The 22,137-nt window shown below is 34.2% G+C and overlaps 1 protein-coding gene across 2 annotated transcripts in view; it reads right to left on the bottom strand.

Annotated features, from left to right (window-relative positions):
* The window catches only part of LOC123550294 (uncharacterized), a 53,655-nt gene extending 32,578 nt beyond the window's left edge, over window positions 1–21,077 (bottom strand). The window contains exon 1 of one of the 2 annotated variants that reach the window (XM_053524916.1): window positions 20,954–21,077. In XM_053524916.1, coding sequence (XP_053380891.1) covers window positions 20,954–21,007 — 54 coding nt within the window. In that variant the 5' untranslated portion in view covers window positions 21,008–21,077. Of the gene's footprint in view, window positions 1–14,010; window positions 14,051–20,953 lie in introns of those variants that run through there. The other variant, XM_053524917.1, reaches the window with a different exon arrangement.
* Between the last annotated feature and the right edge of the window lie 1,060 nt (window positions 21,078–22,137).

The following is a 22,137-nucleotide window of genomic DNA, read 5'->3' as shown; positions in this document are numbered from 1 at the left end:
TTCAGACCAACTTTCATATAGATCCCATGAAAAATATGGCCTTTAGAGAGGTCACAAGGTTTTTCTATTATTTGACCTACTGACCTAGTTTTTGACGGCACATGACCCACTTTCGAACTTGACCTAGATATCATCAAGATGAACATTCAGACCAACTTTCATACAGATCCCATGAAAAATATGGCCTTTAGAGAGGTCACAAGGTTTTTCTATTATTTGACCTACTGACCTTGTTTTTGATGGCACGTGACCCACTTTCGAACTTGACCTAGATATCATCAAGGTGAACATTCTGACCAATTTTCATGAAGATCTCATGAAATATATGGCCTCTAGAGATGTCACAAGGTTTTTCTATTTTTAGACCTACTGACCTAGTTTTTGACCGCACGTGACCCAGTTTCGAACTTGACCTAGATATCATCAAGATGAACATTCAGACCAACTTTCATACAGATCCCATGAAAAATATGGCCTTTAGAGAGGTCACAAGGTTTTTCTATTATTTGACCTACTGACCTAGTTTTTGACCGCACGTGACCCACTTTTGAACTTGACCTAGATATCATCAAGATGAACATTCAGACCAACATTCATACAGATCCCATGAAAAATATGGCCTCTAGAGAGGTCACAAGGTTTTTCTATTTTTTGACCTACTGACCTAGTTTTTGAAGGCACGTGACCCACTTTCGAACTTGACCTAGATATCATCAAGATGAACATTCTGACCAATTTTCATGAAGATCTCATGAAATATATGGCCTCTAGAGAGGTCACAAGGTTTTTCTATTTTTAGATCTACTGACCTAGTTTTTGACCGCACGTGACCCAGTTTCGAACTTGACCTAGACATCATCAAGATGAACATTCAGACCAACTTTCATACAGATCCCATGAAAAATATGGCCTTTAGAGAGGTCACAAGGTTTTTCTATTATTTGACCTACTGACCTAGTTTTGACGGCACGTGACCCAGTTTCGAACTTGACCTAGATATCATCAAGGTGAACGTTCTGACCAATTTTCATGAAGATCTTGTGAATTATATGGCCTCTAGAGAGGTCACAAGGTTTTTCTATTTTTAGACCTACTGACCTAGTTTTTGAGGGCACGTGACCCAGTTTCGAACTTGACCTAGATATCATCAAGGTGAACATTCTGACCAACTTTCATAAAGATCCCATGAAAAATGTGACCTCTAGAGCGGTCACAAGCAAAAGTTTATGGACTGACGCACGCACGCACGGACGGACGATGGACGACGGACACCGCGCGATCACAAAAGCTCACCTTGTCACTTTGTGACAGGTGAGCTAAAAAAGTTAGAAAAATACCTAAAATATTGAAAATCTAAAAATAGGATTTCTAAAAATAGACTAATTCCTGAAATTTAAGTGGAAGAAACTCTGTACAAAGGTTAAAAAAAGGTTACTTCCCTTTGGCTCTAAGCCAATCAGAATGAGATATAGTGAAAATACATCAAAATTAACCTTAAATTCTAGGTAAAAGGGGACACAATTCAAGAAAAATAGTGTCAGAGTTATGCACCTTGTGTCACATGATGTGGGTGATGAGGTGGAACATCTATTTTAAGTCTGAATATAATCCATTCAGTAGTAATTGAGATATAGTGAAAATACATCAAAATTAACCTTAAATTCTAAGTAAAAAGGGACATAATTCATGAAATATTGGTGTCAGAGTTATGCACCTTGTGTCAAATGATGTGGGTGATGAGGTGGAACATCTATTTTAAGTTTGAATCAAATCCATTTTGTAATAATTGAGATATAGTGAAAATACATCAAAATCAACCTTAAATTTAAAGTAAAAGGGGACATAATTCATAAAAAATTTATGTCAGAGTTAAGCACCTTATGTCACATCATCTGGGTGATGAGGTGGAACAACTGTTTTAAGTTTGAATCAAATCCATTTAGTAATAACTGAGATATAGTGAAAATACAACAAAATTAACCTTAAATTCTAAGTAAAAGGGGACATAATTCATGAAAACTTGGTGTCAGAGTTATGCACCTTGTGTCACATGATGTGGGCACATGATGTGGGTGATGAGGTGGAACATCTATTTTAAGTTTGAATCAAATCCATTCAGTAGTAACTGAGATAAAGTGAAAATACATCAAAATCAACCTTAAATTCTAAGTAAAAAGGGGCATAATTCATAAAAAAAAATGATGTCAGAGTTATGCACCTTACGTCACATGATGTGGGTGATGAGGTGGAACATCTATTTTAAGTTTGAATCAAATCCATTTAGTAATAACTGAGATATAGTGAAAATACAACAAAATTAACCTTAAATTCTAAGTAAAAGGGGACATAATTCATGAAAACTTGGTGTCAAGAGTTATGCACCTTGTGTCACATGATGTTGGTGATAAGGTGGAACATGTATTTTAAGTTTGAATCAAATCCATTTGGTAATAACTGAGATAATAGATTTCGGGACGCGTCGGGACGGGACGGGACGCGACCAAACTGACTCCTATATACCCCCCTCAAACATGTTTGGTGGGGGTATAAATATTATAATCTCCAGCTACTTTGGCTTCAGAGAGCAAGATTTTTAAATACTGACCTCCAAAATAATAAATGCCTTAAAAGGCTTCTAGAGACTGCATGAAAACATGTAACTATAATTGCATAGCTAGTGTCTTTAGGTTAACTGGACAATATGGCTAATACATGGTTAAATGTCAAAAAATTGTTTCAATAGTGAGAAATCATTAATCAACACGAGTATTTAAAAATGTTAATGTATATTGCACAAAACCGGAGTATCCCACAGTAGCCTAGCCATTAAACTTAAAAGTCTACACAGTCATTTCTCCTCATCAAATAGGTTAAGACAAGAGACAATTACATGAACACTGTAACAATGTAATGTTGCATTTAAGTCTGCATTGCCAAAGTTATAATTACATAAAGAGCTATCAAAGAACTTTAAACATTAAGATCTCAGCCTCATAACAAATTTTTCTCTGTAATAAGGCAATTAATACACACCTTATTCTTTTCCCTTCAATTTGAGAATAGAAGGTTAGTGCAAACAGGTTACATGTACCACAAACTTAAAACATAAACAATTATATTCTTTTAAATTTAAGATTTAATTTGATTGTTTTAATACTGTCTCCTAGACATGGATATATATAGTTTTAAAACAGAGTAACATCAGTCAAGAAAAGAGATATGAAAACTGTCTAGCTACGCCTCAAGTACCATGCTCTTAAGTAAAGCAAAGCCTAGTAAAGTAGGTCAGTCAACGATAAAATTAGCATAATGTATGATTGTATCCTCCAGACAAGATTTACCAGTACAAGGACAAACTTTTATTTGCCATGCATAGCTGATATGCTTTACAACCTATCCGAACTATCAGCCTTCGCAAATCTTTAACTACCATTGTAACATACACTATTTAGACTTTAGTAAATACATTAACAAAATACAGCATGCACTTTTAGAGACATAATTTGCAAAAGAAATGAAAATTTTAAATCGCTTATTAAAGCAAACTGTTTAATTTATATAAACAGCCCCAAGACACTGCTATTAAACAAGAATGACGTCAACATAATTGCAGCACACACACCCCCTGAAAATCTGACAGAATGCAATCATGAAGTCAGAAAGAGGTGAAAAACCTCTGATATATGAAAATTCCAACAATATATTATGACTTCAGTGCTGCTAGAGCGGAAAAGAAGGGCACAGCACCCTGCCCCTTTCTCAAAGCGCCCTGCCGTTTTTAATAGCGCCTATGCCCTTTTGAGTCCAGTAAATATATGTCTTACTGTAAAAACGCCCCAAGTGTCCTGTTTATTGTCTGTGATTATTATGTTTTTGTCCATGACACACAATGATTCCAGTCAAAACAGGATCACATGAAAAAACAATAGTTTCATGCTGAAAATGCATCCGAGGCTTTCTCTAGCCCTGTTTTTCAAAATTTTCTTGACGGAGATCCCCCAAACCCCTCCCCCACTCCCACGTGAGGTCTCCCCCTTCTCATCGCTTTGAGACTTGCAATTGCCCTTTGGGCACTAGCAGCCTGCCCTTTTCAAATCTTGACTGCAGCACTGAAATGTATCCAAGTCTTACCTTCTGCAGAGTAAATTTATGGGCCAATAACATCCACATCAAAAGCAAAACTTAAAGTTTATTGACATTTTCAACTTGTCGTGAAGGTTAATATGGTGATTTTTATGAAATAATAAAATAAAAGAAAACTTTCTATCAATTACTTTCAGTATCTAACATTTCTCTTAAGCAAGTATGCATAGGGATAGATGTAACTACTTCAAACAGAATAGTTTGTTTTTTCTAGTGTCAATGCTGGAAGTCTCTCATAATGTGATTTTTATGGATTATGCTGATTAAAAAATGTTTTACTGAATCCAAGAAGTCAATAATTATGAAATCCAAATGTCATTTTCCCTGCAAAGAACATGTATACATCTGTCAAGAGTAGTTTAATAGGTCCATTAGATGATGCTAAATACTAAGAACATGATCTGTTCTGATGACCTTTACATAAAGCAAACAATACTCTTTTTAAAAGCAACATCCATTCACTTCGCAGTCTTGCAAAAAATGTTGAAAACAGTATAACAAGAGCACTACCTGCGGATGCCAGTGACATCAATTATAAGAATGATTACCGAGATATCAGCTTACATACAAAAAACTTAACCAAATTGGGACGCAGACGCCGACAAACTTGAAAGCTCTCCCTTAGTATTCTTTGACAAGTCCAGCTAAAAATTCAAAACTTGTTAAAAACACCGAACAACATAGCCTGGTTTCAAGTCCGACAATGTTTAATGTGCTTCTGTACAGCAAATCAATTGAATATCATCAGAAAATAGCTTAGCATTTACACAAAAACAATAACCAGTATCAATAAAAGCAAAAAATATCAACCCTGAATTCCAGCCTACAAACAATTTTCTGAAATATATTTTGAAAATATCACTGATGATTATCAAACCATGTTAACACAATCATATAAAATAGCAAAATTAATGTACTTAACAGAATACTTTTTTTTCCATTTTAAATTTGTATTTTACATAAATTCAATAAATTTCTGCAGAAAAATGTCATTGATCATCTAAGAAACAAATAGTTATGTTAAAACATATTTCAAGACAATGAAAATAAATTTCTGTTTAGTTAGATCTAAGCCTATTCCATTTTTTCAGCATCAACACTATTAAAATTATTTTTTTGTTTAGGCATTAAAAAAATTGTTTGTTTCCGGTATCCCGAACTACCCTAAATTTTTGACCAGAGCCTAGATGTTTTTATGGCCTTGAGAATGTTTTTTTTTTCAACTTTTTAACAAAAAGTTGCAAAACTGCACTTTTTTATGCTTTCAACATGGTCAGTGACTCAGTGATGTTAGAAATCAACTTACTTATGCTCTAAGGACCCCTTATTTGTATTCATTTTTTGACAAAAAATAATTTTCGAAAATTCTCAATAAAAAAAATCCCCCCCCCCCCCAAAAAAAAACAATTCCGACCTACATACCCTAATTCTGTTGAGCATGTTACCGGAAACAAAGAATTTTTGTTTTAGGCTTAAACATTTTAATTTATTTCAACATGCATTTTTAGTTTTATATTAAAACCACAAAAGTTTGGCAGAGATGGTGCAAGGTGCCAAATTCCAGAAGCTTCCCTGATTCTTTAGTGTGCTAGGTGAAAAGCACCCACACATGAGACTCTTATCCCAATGTAATTAGCAGGGACATGATTTGCTACCACATTGTGTCCACACAGTTACAGTTTATTACTTGCAATAAATCGCAGGCCCCTTGCCTAATTTGCATATTCTGACATGTTATGCTCTTCCCGCTTTTGAACAGAATTGGTATGTGATCTTACTGTGTTTTACAAGGCTCATTAAAGAAGTTAGTGAAGAAGGGACACCTTCATATATACTGCATCCTGTCACAAAAACACTTTATGACAGGATAAAATTTAAAAGTTTGTAACACTACCTACTAATAAGGTCTGTGTTACTATAGCTATTAAATTGACTTGGGACATGTCAATAACCCTTTGAAGCTGTACATGTATATAACTGCATCATTTAAATAAACAAAAATGCAATTCATTATAAGTTTTTATTTAGCATATTGATTAATGATCCCTGAAATGTATAACACATTTAACAAGAGCTGTCTGTAAGACAGCCAGTGCCCAACTATCTGAATCGTTGTCCCAGAATCAGGAATATTACCCTAAATGTTAAAATATCTACAGATTTTAACCAGAGGTTTTAAGTTCAAAAGGGGACATGATTTGGTCAAAATGCATGTCAGACTTATGGGACTTGATGCAATCAACTAGTTTCATAACCCGGAAGACACATGTGAAGTTTCAATTTTATCAGACTACCGGGTATCTTTTTATATTTTTATGACAATGTAGTGAACTGAGCCAGTCTATATCCTATGTCCAATATCATATGACTGACTTTCTTCCATATTGAATTGATTTCAACAAAAAAAGGGAAAAATGTAGAAATATATTTATTATCAGTCTAGTGGCTAGCAGGGATCACTTTTGGCAGATAGAAGCTACTATTATGAGATTAATTCCCATTCGCCTTGAATCAATGGGATTTTTGACAAAATGAATGGGATTTTTTCTTTTTATAATGGGATTTTACATCGGCAGACAGCTTTTATTACACTGAAAAACAAACATCTGTTTATTTGTAAGAACAATTATCTTGTAAATAAACAAAACATATCCTTTCAGAGACACCTTTTACAATTCTAAAATTCAGTGCCAGGAATCGCTGAATAGGTTGATGAAAGTTGTAACCAAGTCTTGGGTCCACATGCATTTTTCCCCTAATGCTTTTACTTTAAAGCTGCTTTGTCAAAGTTGAAGTTTAGTTATGTCTTTAAAATTGTTTTGACCTAATGAAAGTGTATCAAGTCCAGATACACTTCCATTAGGTCAAAACAATTTTAAAGTCAAACTTATTTATGACCCTACCCTCAACGATTTTGTTTTGAAATTTGGGCGTTCAGCGTTTTTTATGAAGGAACTTCACCGGAGGTTTCTCCACCATCTTGGTATTCTCATCGCTATTCATCCGCGCGAATGGAGGCAGAAAGTTTGTCCTTCCAAATGCTTAAATTTCTGTTTCAAGGTCAAAGGGAAATAACTAACAGGGCTTTTGATTGGTTGAAAAAGTATATGGTATTTCGAGACAAATATTTAAGATGTAAAGTGGTCTCTCATTGGTGAAATATCTGTTGAATATGTTTGAAAACTGTTTTATTTCTTAAATTGAAGTTCTAAGCCATGATTAATGGAGGAAAAAATATTTGAAGTGTATTTTGTTTGAAAATTTTGCTTGTTTTAGTGATTTGGTATTTTCATGAAATGTAAACAAAAATTCACTGCCGGACTGGGGGTTACTGACTTGCGGGTGAAAAAAGTGCACAAAAATGACGGTCAACATGTATATTTCTGGCTGTTTTCTTTTAGGCCTTGAATAGTTCTTTCACCCTGGGTAGGTGGCATCAAAAGTTTAAATGTTAGGAAAGGGCTATAACCCAAAACATTACAATGTAAGTCTATGGGAAAACTGTTACTTCCCTTTGACCAATGGTATTTTGAAACATCGCGAAAACAGATTATTTTTGTCTGGTAGTCATATTCATCGGACGCTCTATGGAGATAAATTAGCCATGATATATGTACTTGCATGCAAAACATTACCCAAAGTGTGACGCTGACACCCAATGCCAAGGTGAGTAGAATTCAATAACTAGCAGAGCTAAAAATAGGTATTTTTCTTTTCATATCCAAAATCAACATTATTTAATGTAACATGTATCCACTCATATTTGAAGTACTGATTAAAAAATTAATCTTTACAAATACCTGAATTTTATTTAGATGACAAATACATGTTTGCTTGTCTGTGTCTAAAGTAAGGCAAGAAATTTATGTATTTTGTCCCAAGTTCATGCCTAATTTTTCAATTTTCATTTACCTTTTTAAACAAGAGCTTCTCATTTATATGACTATGAATATTGTCCAAATTTGTTTGAGAGTTATTTGTCATCCAAATGAAATATGAAAGTGAGACCAAGTTTATGGCTTTACCTACACACAGAATGCAGCTTTAAAAACTATTAGCTTTTCTTACATTCGTACAAGCTGTTGTTTCCTCGATTAAATGTGACACTTTTCCATCATAAGTATCGACAAGAGCACCGCCTTGCGGGTGCTGACGCTCATCTGATTTTTTTTGTGTATAGAAATATTGTCCTACCCATGATTTTCTAAGTCTAAAAAGGGCCATCATTCTTGCAAAAAGCAGGATAGAGTTATGTTTCTTGATGTTCAGTGTCCACTTATGATGGTGAAAAACTGTTGCAAGTTTTAAAGCAGTAGCTTTGATAGTTTATGAGAAAAGTTGACTTAAACATAATACTCAACCAAGAAAATGATTTTCTAAGTCCAAAAGGGGCAATAATTATTGCAAAAAGCAGGATGGAGTTATGTTGCTTGCTGTACAGGGTCAGCCTATGATGGTCAACAAGTGTTGCAAGTTTCAAAGCAATAGCTTTGATAGTTTAAGAGAAAAAGTTGACCTAAACATAAAACTTAACCAAGAAATCTGATATTTTCTAAGTCCAAAAGGGGCCATAAATCTTGCAAAAAGCAGGATGGAGTTATGTTTCCTGCTGTACAGGGTCAACTTATGATGGTGAACAAGTGTTGCAAGTTTCAAAGCAATAGCTTTGATAGTTTAGGATAAAAGCTGACTTAAACATAAAACTTAACAAAGAAAACTGATTTTCTAAGTCCAAAAGGGGCAATAAATCTTGCAAAAAGCAAGATGGAGTTATGTTTCTTGATGTACAGGGTCTGCTTATGATGGGGAACAAGTATTCCAAGTTTCAAAGCAATAGCTTTGATAGTTTAGGAGAAAAGTTGACTTAAACATAAAACTTAACCAAGAAAACTGATTTTCTAAGTCCAAGAGGGGCAATAAATCTTGCAAAAAGCAAGATGGAGTTATGTTTCTTGATGTACAGGGTCTGCTTATGATGGGGAACAAGTATTCCAAGTTTCAAAGCAATAGCATTGATAGTTTAGGAGAAAAGCTGACATAAACATAAAACTTAACCAAGAAATCTGATATTTTCTAAGTACAAAAGGGGCCATAAATCTTGCAAAAAGCAAGATGGAGTTATGTTTCTTGCTATACAGGGTCAGCTTATGATGGTGAACAAGTATTCCCAGTTTCAAAGCAATAGCTTTGATAGTTTAGGAGAAAAGCTGACCTAAACATAAAACTTAACCAGGCAACGCCGACGCAGACGCCGACGCCAACAACCGCTCAAGTGATGACAATAACTCATCATTTTTTTTCAAAAAATCAGATGAGCTAAAAATGGCACAGATGTATTTTTAACAGGTACATACCTGGATGAATCGGTACTGTGTCAGTATCAAGTACCGGTGTCTCACACTGTCTGAGACACTAATGTTAAATGTCACTACGAGCAAGTACATCAACTTAAATTGAAGATTTAAGTAACAAGCAAAGTCAGTGAGTTTATATCCCCAGCAAAAAAGGCTGTTGTGTTAACTTAAGTGTTAAGGAGGGGACTGTATTTTGAAAGACGTAACAGTTAAAGGGAAATAACTCTAAATTTACTGTAGATATTCAGGCACCACAGCCCTATAGTAATCTATACTTGTAGATTCATCAACAGATTATTTTGATAAGTGGGAATTTATTGGTTGTAAACAAATTAAAGGGCAGTAACTCTGAAGTCACTGAAGTGATCCTGATGAAAATTGTGTGTGCATCAATACAATAGTGATCTGCTTTTGTGTAGTTTCTTTAAGATCCATCTATGGGTTACTTACAGTCAAAAATGGCTATTTTTTACCAAAACAATCTGAAAAACTCCTATTACTAGGTCAAGGGGGTATGGGTGTAACGATACGCTAGTCTCACGATACAACATATATCGTGATACAGATGCAACGATTCGGTACCTATCGCGATACACACTGAGAATTCATGTGACAAAATGAAAAAGAAAACAATTAGCTGCGTTTAATTTAAACGCTTGATGCCCCCAGTGGCATCCTTGTCGATAGATTTTGCACCTAAGTCCAAAACAAGGTCAAGGTCAAACTGAGGTCAGGTGATGTTACAAGATGAGGAATGGTCACAGTTTACATCTGTATTAGTATCAATTCATTCTTGTAAGGGGTATTGATGCTAGACGAAACGGTCCCATTTGGTTAACCAAGAGATGGCCCATATAAAGCAACCCAAGTCCAATGATACACTGATTTTATGAAAGTTTCCATTCAATGTTTTTGTTTTTCACTGCATCGTTACTGTATCGTGAAACAGGACTTTGATACGATATGCGTATCGCCAGACTAAAGTATCGCGATACAGTGAATTGCGATATATCATTACACCCTTACAAGGGGGACATTAAGGTCATGTGCTTATTTATGTGAGGTTTGGTGATTCTAGCTAAAATACTTCTTGAATTATAAGCATTTTCAATTTCAAATGGATGCACTTGAGCAAACTCGGATGCAAGGCCGGATGGATGTACAGTCATACGAACACTGCCAAATCATTTCCCTTTGCCATTGGCAGGGGATAATGAAGGAGATATTAGACTTTACAGGGCATTTATCTGGCTGTTTTTGGGGCCGAATATGGGCCTCATTCCCCTCATAAAATAATGTTTTCTCCTTTCTCAGAAGAAAATTCCCCTGATAATAGGTTGTTTGATTCAACTAGATATGAACTCTCTTTCAAGTTCTATTATAGTGTCTCTAAGGAAGGTTACTGCTGCAATACAGTTACATTAGTTAGAAATGATTGAAAACAGTATCAGTAAGTGTGAAAAGTAGTAACATATACATGGCTAAAAACTTCCCCTTTTTGTCTTAAAACGACGAAAAATTCCCCTTCCTAAGGGCATGGGTACCTGTCCCCAAAAGTTGTCTAGTGCCCAGCTTTATAAAAACTTTATTGAATTTAGATATGTAAAAGGGGCTTATTCTAGCACTGCTGGTTGAGATACAGAACTTTCCAAACATTATGAGATCCCTATGAGCAAGATAGGCAAGTTTCAATAATGAAGTTATTGGACTTCATAAAAAACTTCAAGCAATGCTAGTGAGTGCATTAGCCCCATCACCATTAAATTCAGAAAATAGTCAAGCTGAAAATGAAGAAACACATAATACTTTTTGCTTAAAAGCCATTTCACACATACAAAGAAACTGATCTCAGACCTAAAGATTTGTGTAAAGTTTCATGATGATCCATCAAAACTTAACTGAGTCAAAGTGGACACTACTTAATGTGAGCAAAGGTCATGTGCTAATTAATAATTATGTGTGGTTTCACTTTGGTAATTCTAGGTAAAATACTTTAATAAGCATTTGCGATTCTGAACAGCCAGACAATGCTTAATCAGTTCTATAATCCTTGGAGGATAATTATCAATACACCAGTAAAATGCCCTCAATACAGAAAATGATGTTGTTATTGCCTGGATATTAAATTATGCACAGTTGCTTGTATCTCGGCTAGAGAATGAACTGGGTACATGTGATTTAAAGAGAGAAAAAGTTGTGTGTACATACTGCAATTACACAAGGATAATGTACTACTACATTCATGAGCAATGATTTGGCAAAAAAAACGGTATTGTTCATCATCTTTGGCATCAATTATAAAACTTCAATGTGTGCATATTGTTGTTCTGGTTTAAACTTATGTTTTCATTTTCTTTAAGATTTTGGCATATTTGGAAAGCTTCAATAACTGTTTATGATCTACTTGCATTAATAAGACAATGTTACACTTGCATAAATCAGACAGTGATTTCTTGATTAAAGTATGTAATGCATAACAAATACACACATTCCAAAACTTGTTGCAGGAATGGGTAGATTAAACTGATCTCCACATACTATCAATGCCAGAAACAATAAAGAATCAGTGATTCTAATACATGTATGCCATTTACTCAAGCAAACAAAAGGTAAACACATTCATGAATCATGATCTAGGTATCACTTTCAATGGGAAATTATGACAAAAAAGGATTTTCACAAACAGTATTAAAAATAGGGGTGGGCGATATACCGCGGTAGACCGGTTATTGCGATGTTTTTTCCGACGATACGATATTGCGATATGATTTTCGAATACCGGTTATTTTATAACATTAAGTAACACTAACGTAAACCAAGAAGATTCACAAAAAAAATCCTTTTCTTGCCAGCATGATTCAACTTTGTTTTCATTTTTCTCCTTCCATTTCCGGTGCAGGTAGCAGACTGGTTTACAGCTATTTTACGGACCCAATTCCACATAATAAAACCAATAAGAAAATTTAGATAAATATAATTTTGTATTTGTCAGCGACTCATTAGTAATTTTTCTATCAACTAGAATTTATTATTCATACAACAGCTATACCACTTCCCTCGTTTATAATCGGTGAATTGAGCAACCTGTGTTATATGATTGTATCCGTAAACCGAATGTAGTGCCGCACAATAAACTAAATAATATTTTGACGCAGTCTACTTTCGCTTTTGAATATTCGGTAATACTCCCCATAATCTAGTCAAAACTTTTTATTTTTTTGTTTTTTTGTTTACTGGTATTTTTATTTATTGAGAAGGTCGAGCAAACACTCGTGTTGTTGATACTAGTCATTTTACTCATTTTTAATTGAATAAATTTGAAAAAAGAAACAGTATGATTCATCATGTTTTTGTTCATTAAATAACTGGTACAATATATCGCAGTATATTGCAATATCCACATACAATATTGCAATATATCGCAATACCAATTTTCGTGGCAATACCCACCCCTAATTAAAAATAAATAATTTTTTGGTCATTTTTTCTGACAGGTAGAATCCTACAGGGTCCAGAGGGAGTGGGAAACAGACAAGATTATAAATATGGCCAAAGACTGTCCAAACCCTGAAAAAGAAAACAATTACCTACCTATTTTTTACCAATTAACCATAATCATGGATATAATTGTTTGGCCTAATTCAAACAGTCACCTTAGTGTATTTTGACTAGCATGGAGGGGTGGAGAAAGAAATTTGGCAGGCACCTATCTATTCAAGAAGAAAAAGCTAATTTACTAGTATTCTGGCCGCCAAAAAAAATCATCAGTCAATTCTGTCAAAAATGCAAGCCCCGAAATATATTTTCATTAAAGCAAAGCCAATCATAGCCGAAAGAAGCCTTCAAACTTGACTTGTGAATGAAACTGGACATCTGAAATAACTGATCATGACCATTATAACAATGTATCTGAACTGTACATATAGATAAACACTGTTTGAAGCATTCAAGCAAACACTTTGTACAATAAATCTTAATTAAGAATTTAATTCAAAAGTATGTTTTTACAAATGTTGATAAATGGCATAAAATGATTGTCAATAAAGCTTTCGACAAATGACACATCTGAAATCGACTAATATCAACCTAATTTCTAATTTACCAAGTTGTTACTATTTTTAGTAACACCAATGTCCTCATGTTTATTGGCGTGAAAGCCAACAGGAAGCAAATGGCTTTCTATCAACTTTCTGCCTGTTTGCAAGCAAAATGGTCAAATGATCAAACTATGTATAAACAATTTATTACGAACAACTTTTGCAAATGAGAAAATTTTAGTCAGAAGCAACGCAAATCTAAGGCAAAAATTGCCATTCGCAGATCGAAAGAAAGCCGGGCAAGTCAGCAGAATCCCAAAGCATAAAATCAACCGGAATTACGTATGATTTTGGATCAAATCGTAATTGTAAAGCTGCGGACGTAACACACATTGTATAAAGAATCATCAACACATTGACATAGAGGCTTAATACCCTTAAACAGAGGTGAAACTTGCCAAAATGTAAACAAGTACCTGTTCTGTTTTGTCCATCGTGCGGCTGTGGGAAAAGACATCTACCATGCGCATGCGCAATAAGTTAGATTCCGTACCGTGACTGTCCTAATACCCTCCCACGCTGGAGAAGTGCCATAAATATTTTTAAACTTTAATTTTTGTGTCTGGATAAAGGAAAGCTCTAATGAAACTAAAAATTAACATGTAAAAAATTAAACCGAACACATTTTATTTCTAAGTACATTTGTTTTGAAGGTAAAACATCTTTTTTTATACCAAATACACAAAGTAATGCTGCATGGCTATTCTATCAGTTCAACTTGCCGGGCAGACATGGACTTGCCGTGCCGACATGGACTTGCCGTGCCGCATATTATTAGTTTATTAGTTATAAATGTATAATGTTTTGGCCTTGATATTGCTTTGTTATTTATGAATTATATTCAACCAATCGTTACCTGGTATAGATAAAAGAGCAATAGTGTATTATGTGGTGCTTGCCTGGGAAAGGGCGACAAAACAGTTAGCCTATGCAATTTGCTATTTTGCCATTATAAAAAAAAAGTGTTTTTTTTTTTACTGAGCTAGCATACTGGAATACTAAAGACATTTTTTTACAAGTATCATAACAAAATTTTAATAAACGTAAACTAGGCCTTTGCATTGATATGAATTTCTTCATTTTTCCAAAATACACTAAAATGTAGATATCCACAATAAACATGTTTAGGGAAGAATAAATTGACACCCAAAACAAATTAAAGTCGCTGTGAGCCCGCCCGCTTAGCTCAGTAGGTAAGAGCGTTGGTCTACGGATCCCAGGGTCGCGAGTTCGATCCTCGGGCGGGGCGTATGTTCTCCATGACTATTTGATAAACGACATTGTGTCTGAATTCATTAGTCCTCCACCTCTGATTAATCATGTGGGGAAGTTGGCAGTTACTTGCGGAGAACAGGTTTGTACTGGTTCAGAATCCAGGAATACTGGTTAGGTTAACTGCCCGCTGTTGAAAAACGGCGTTAAACCCAAAACAAACAAATAAAGTCGCTGTGTCCTAATGAAGAAGGGCATTCAATCATTAAACACCATGTTGATCTTATTGTGTGTTCGTTTTGAAAATGAGAAAATTTTAGTCAGAAGCAACGCAAATCTAAGGCAAAAATTGCCATTCGCAGATCGAAAGAAAGCCGGGCAAGTCAGCAGAATCCCAAAGCATAAAATCAACCGGTATGTTCATTAATTTTCAATATATTGACTAAATAGCAAGTGTTATGTACATATAGATGTGCCATATATTATCTCTACAAAGTATATTAAACCTGCCTATAGATGTATTTCGAATACAGATATAGGTTATAGATCATTTATTGATATTCTAATGAAATTAATTTTTACCGTAATGCAGCGCTAGTATAATACACAAAAAGATAATAAAAATCTCAGGTCGCTGATTGGGCGTTATTAAGACTAGTTAAATTATACAAATTGGTCGGTTATGCCAGGTTACGCGAATCATTTAGTTGACAAATATAAATAATAAATATACAGGTGATAGATTACTTATTGACCTGATCGATGAATTAAGTGTTTTCACTTCCTGTAAAATTCAATTTCATTGGAAGGTATGTCAAACAAATTATGTATAAAGTAAAGTAAGTAAATGTTTATTTATTAACGTGACATGTTACAAATAAATAATACAATTTTCATATAAAAAATTATTTGCACCCGGCCCTATGGGCCTATAAGTCACCTCATATTTTAACATATATAAAGGTGTAGTGTGAACAGAGTTATAACTACATTTGTAGCAACTACAGTTTGACGCAGTCTTATCATGTTATAATAATAAATAAAAGCAAATCAAAGTGTAACGAGAACATCTTTCGTCATACACATAAAAGAAATGTTTCACATTTAATACACAAAAATAGAACACGAATTGTCAGTGAAACAGACTATTTTTACGCTTAAAATATGCATCCACTAGGAACTTAGCTAATCTTCTTGGGTAATTGTTCACAAGATATACAAGTTTCTCAGAGTCGCTCATACTTATGTAAATATCCCCTAAAACAATGTCATTAAAATGTTGCAACCTTTAATTGTTGTAAAAGGTACCACTGATAACAAAATGGATTTCGTCTTTAATTAGGCCCGTATCACACATTCTACAGAGTCTCTCCTATATATCGCCCAGTCTCGACTCGAATTGGTAAAATGCCACACCTTAACTGTGCAAGAAGAGATGTGTAACTTATATCATTAGCAATTACTTATATATTTTCATGGTACTTAGAAACTTGATTGCTCATTGTTATGCTGGATGTTTTTAATTTTTTCTTATCTTATTTTATACATACGATTTACTTACTGTTGACATACTTTCATGTACGTAGGCCTAATGAGAAATCTAAAGTTGAATTTAAACAGTTAATTAGAACAATATAAGAAATACATAATGCAAGAGTATCTGACAGCTGTATCAGCATGATTCCCAACTGCCGATACCACTATGAAAGGCAATCGTCAACAGCAGTTCTTTACTTGTATCAAAACATATTGATTATGGTTTATTTGACGCCTAGTTCAAATTTTCCTTGCACAGTCTAATATCTACGGTGGTATACAATCTCAGAAAAATATTTTGTTTTCATTTGTAGACGCGGCTCCTATTTAACTGAACTTCCAACAGCAATGTGAGAGTATCTAACATGGACATAGGCGCATTGAAACTGATGTAGAATCTCTTGGAAATTTGTGTACGACCGTGAGAACGTGACAACTGTTTAGACGCTGCAAAAGTGTTTTAAAAGTCCGTCCCCTTACCGTGTCAGACATGTTAAATAGCCATACAAATGAACTATTTTGCGATTAAAACACAATATCACGTTTCCCGGTCATCTGGGATTTAAAAAAAGAAACGAAAAGTCTAATAAAACTCATCATCATTTCATCATGCACAATACACTAAGCTGAAGATGAACATTTTTATTTTGTTGAATGTAAAACTTATCTTTAATAAAAGGTCATTTCCTAAAGAAGGGTCGGAGCAACCCGAAAAAGACAAACTTGGCCGTATATATGGACGACCCGGACCATGATTTATAAGGTGACCAAAAGGCTATATGTCAATGTTTATGTTTTGAATAGTTGTATTTACTGGGATCAAGGCGTGTTCTTGTTACTAGATATATCTAATAAATATTCTAACGCAACCTCGGCATTTTGGAAAAAACTTTCATAAAGATGTGAAAATTTCCATGATAAAGTTAATGTACCATTAAAATATAAAATATAAAAAAGATATTTCAAAATACAGAAGGACGTAACAAGTTTTTCAAATGTATATAGACACGAAAAGTGGGGTCTATATATTTAAGTATAAAGTTAATGTTTTTTTGCAGTTATTAATAGTATATTGTGCAATGTAAACTCCAACTCAGTGTTGCTTTCCTTTACTGGTACATACGTGATTGTTTGACAATATCTGCGCGAGGGTCATCGACATACTTTTAAGCTATTTGATATCAATGTGTACACGCAATGAATTTTAAAGAAGACACTGGAGATAAAAAATATTCATAAATGTATATAATCAAAACTCGCTCGTAAAGGGAAAAAAAGTGTATTTAACCAATAATGGCTGAAACGGATGGGGAAACACCAGTGTTGGGACACCGTTCCTAGAGCATTTTTAATTATGCATCTTACAGAAGCTTAAACAACCAGTCTTCATCATTTACTTAGGAGCATATACGCGTGTCAAACCCTTAACAAATTCTAACAAGCCAGGCCCCGCATTGGTGGGACACCCTTTCGGAGCGTAAATGCAAGAAATAAGCGACGAAGATGAAGAAGTCTTCAGTTTTCGGGATCAAAAACTTAATGAAAGCTCAACAAAATACTACGGTCATTATTTATTTATTTATTATACCAGGTTTATATAGCGCCCTTTTCATGATAAACACGTTCAAATGCGCTTTACATATAGCAAATGCAGCCGAGCACAGGGTGGTCTGACCAGAGGGACAGAGTGTGATAAAGCCCCCAGAACAGATAGAGAGAAATCCTTTTTAGATACAGGTCCGACTAACTTCTAGCTCTTTGCGAATAGACAGTCTAGGTCTTTAACGTGTATATGAAATGTAAGTGTACTACATTTGATTATTTTGAGTAGCTGTCACAGTACAAGTGGAAGAAAAAGATGATGAAGTAATTAAAGTAATTAAAATAATTAAATGATAAAGTTGAATATTTACAAATATTGGTATATACATGAGATATTGCGATAACATTTGTCTACAACAAAGTCGGATTGTCCAAGACTCGAGATCATGCTGCTAGGATGATCCTAAAAGCTGACATATGATATAAATACTGAAAATATAAAAATACAAATAATACCATGCATTATTTGCACATTTCTCTTATTACTTAAATTGACTCTTTGCTGACAATAAAAATGTAATGACAAGTTATTCATTATCTCCGCAGTCTCATTTTTTTATGTAGGCGATCTTGAAAGTGTGTTTTTCTTCCTTGTCGCGACATTATTATTATTATTGTTATAACAGTGGTTTCTTTGATTGAACTTTATTTTGATGTTTATATTCTGTGAAAAATTCATATTTTAAATTGAGTGTGTTGTACGTAGACTCATATTTTGTTGTAAATTTAGGACTTACCAGGGTTTCTTGTTCATAAGGTAGACAAGTTTTCGTAAATTTGCAAGGACATTTTCTAACTTACTTGTCGCACTTTAATATAATAACAGACAGTAAGAGCATATACTTAACTAAAGTCTTTCGATTAGGTAGAAAAGTTCCTTACTGCTTCATCACACAGTGAAAGGTATGGCATAAGATGGAAGAAATTATCAGTACCATAAAAAATGTATTTAAGACATATAAATTCAATAATATAGTACTGACTGATTTTTTCCTTTTTTTTTTTTTATAGAAGTTGAAATTATTTTGAAAATGTTTTGACCTTGAAATGTACATCAGAAGGTATACCCTACTAATTTACGAAGACCTTTTTGCATGTTTGAGGTCATTTTACTCTTTGTCCTTTTTTACTAATTAAATTGTCATTGTTCAATACTTGGTAAATCAGTGCTCCTAAAAGGCGTCCATTTCGTTGCTGATCAATTGTTCTGTCGTCATCACCGATGTCATTATTAGCATTATTATATACACTATCATCGTCATAATAATAATGATAATAGTCATCATCATCATCGTGCGTATTAGAGATATTCTTATGAGAAAACTAATGCTGTGGATGATCCTTTAACACATATTATGTTATTCATCAAAATTGTGGATACATCTAAATCAGAAAAAATGGAAACTTCACAGGTCATATGCAAATGTCGCAGGCTCGGTTTGATTGAGCCTGCTTATGAGTGGTAATGGAAACTCATCCTACCGCCCACGTCATTTAGCCGCGGATTTAGCAGATCTCAACATTCATACATGTGACAAGTACCAAACGACATCCGCAGATGCGTTCATGCGGAGGTGCCTACATGGAACCTTCAATGATACACAATGTACAATTCTAGGAAAAGCAGCGTATGGACCGTCCCCAGACAAAGTTATTGGCTTGCCTAAACGAGAAAACAATGTGCAGAAGTCACTGGAATTTAAAGAAACCATTAGTTTGTTCTATAACAAACCATGTTCGTTTAAGCGCAGTGTTAGTATCACAGCGAGCGCAATGCTGTGTGATATTTATGTAAAACAATATATCATTAACATCATGACGATGTTGGAATGCTTTCCATGTTTACTAGATTTTCGAAAAGGAACTTGTCTCATACATTAGGGTTGTTATAATATCTCAGTGCAGCTAGGCGAAAAACATACTTTGTTTTAGTCTTGTGTCAAACATATTTAATATAATCTCAAACACTCCTATAGATATGAAAAAGGATAAACGTGTATCTTTTTTTAAAAAAAATACATATATAGCGGTATTTTGTAATTTTGACAGCTCTATTTTCACTTTCATTTTGCAATGTTGCACATGTTTTGAAACATTTTCTTCAGGAGAAATATAGTAGACTGTCAATAATCATAGACTTAATGATTAAATAATGTTTGAAAGTACATGTGACATAAGAAGAACAGAACAGAACAGAACCATGATACGTTTTATTTTTACTTGTAGATACTACACCATCAATATATATAATAGTAAAGTCTCACAATCAATTGAACAGTACAGTGTGTTATAGAAACATTCTTATGTCTTAATATGGTATGTGAAGTAGGATGGCCATTCAACTTCTGTTAGAGCAGAACATAAAGTAATATTTATACTTTTGTTTCTCCTTATAGTATAGAGCTAATTTATAAAGTATATTTCTGTTTTGTGAGTGAAACAATCTTACACAAACTTACAATTTTGACCAAACTAGGTCTTACGAAATAATATTGTTTGATAAATCTTCTAAAATGGTATTCACCTTCCAGGTAAGCAGACAATCTCTCCGTTTTTGGAATCCTGTTGTTGGCATGTATTCTAGTATTGATACTCAGAACATGAACATGAGCTGAGGTTCTTAGTTTCGTAATAAAAAAAAATCTTAAAGTACTCGGAAATAAATCTAAATGCAGTTCGAAATCAAATATAACTTTACAACTGTTATACTACCCAAGTATATTGCTGGTTTCTTTACTAATAATTCAGCATTTGTTTAAAACAGTCAATAATTCACTGTTTAAATATACTTACAGAATCTGGGTCATTCTAAACATTTGCAAAACAAGTACATGATCATGCCGAGTATACGTAGCATTTAGAAGATGAATTCAACCAGATTTTTGCAAAACCATAACCATTTAGTCATTTGTTTTACATTTGAAACCCAGCTTTATATCCCTTACTACAATCATCAAATGACTGTATATAAGCATGGGTGGAAATGATATACTGAACAAAACAGCTTACCTGCCATTTGATATGTTGCCAACTTACTGGAAGTACTTTCCTGAATTTTAGCATGCTCCTTAAACAACATCTTGTTGATTATGATTCAAAATTTCAAGAAAACCAGTCGTTGAGGTCTTGTAGATTTACTAGTTAACACATTTTTGAAAATTCACAAAAATACACTAGAATGTCTAGAATTTACAAACTAGAGAAAGACGTTACAAGGGAAGAAAATTAAATTACAACAAAAACAAAATACGCCCATGGTTGTTTTAATATAAACCTCTATATTGTTAAAATGGTATTCACCCATTTTTTCAAAGGAACTATTTGGTGACTTTTGAAAATTGGATGCGATAGTTTATTGAACAAATATGTCTTTGCGTGATTTAATAATTTTGAAATTTTGATATGTTTATTAACAACAGGTTGGATGCAGCGTTTTGTCGTTTAACATGTACACCTATGACTAAGCACTGGGCTTAAAATTTCAAGGGATTGGTATATCATTTGAGAACTAAAACGAAATGTACGTACATTTTGATATGTTAAGCATGCAAATGACATAGTTTTATTGGCGGAAAACGCACATAATTTGCAAACTAAATGACGAAGTACCAATCAGACTGACATCAACAGTGGGAAAAGTGAAATAATTCACAAAAATATATCAGAAGATAAATATAAACACCTAAGTATTGTTTTAAATGAATATCTTAACAATGGTGTAACTGCAAAAGCAGTAGCTCAAGATGCAAACGTGTACTTGGATTGTAAATTCTTTGGAAGCGTATCATAAATTGAGCCGCACCATGAGAAAACCAACATAGTGCGTTTGCGACCAGCATGGATTCAGACCAGCTGCGCATCCGCGCAGTCTGGTCAGGATCCATGCTGTTCGCTAACAGTTTCTCTAATTCAAACAAGCTTTGAAAGCGAACAGCATGGACCCTGACCAGACTGCGCGAATGCGCAGGCTGGTCTGGATCCATGCTGGTCGCAAACGCACTATGTTGGTTTTCTCATGGTGCGGCTCAATTATGTTGTCTACGATTCCTTTGTTTGGCCAGTAATCAACAACGTGGCAAATATGTTGGGCTACTGGTCAAACTCCTTAAAATGCAGTTTATAATAGAATCGTGTGTTGATAAATACACACTTAGCGCAGCACTTGCAAGAAAGATTTAGCAAGGTGTTTGTAG

This window comes from Mercenaria mercenaria, chromosome 15 (assembly GCF_021730395.1).
Source record: "Mercenaria mercenaria strain notata chromosome 15, MADL_Memer_1, whole genome shotgun sequence".
NCBI lineage: Eukaryota > Metazoa > Mollusca > Bivalvia > Venerida > Veneridae > Mercenaria > Mercenaria mercenaria.
The sequence above is the reverse complement of the archived record's forward strand: the minus strand, read 5'-3'. Positions and strand labels throughout refer to the sequence as shown.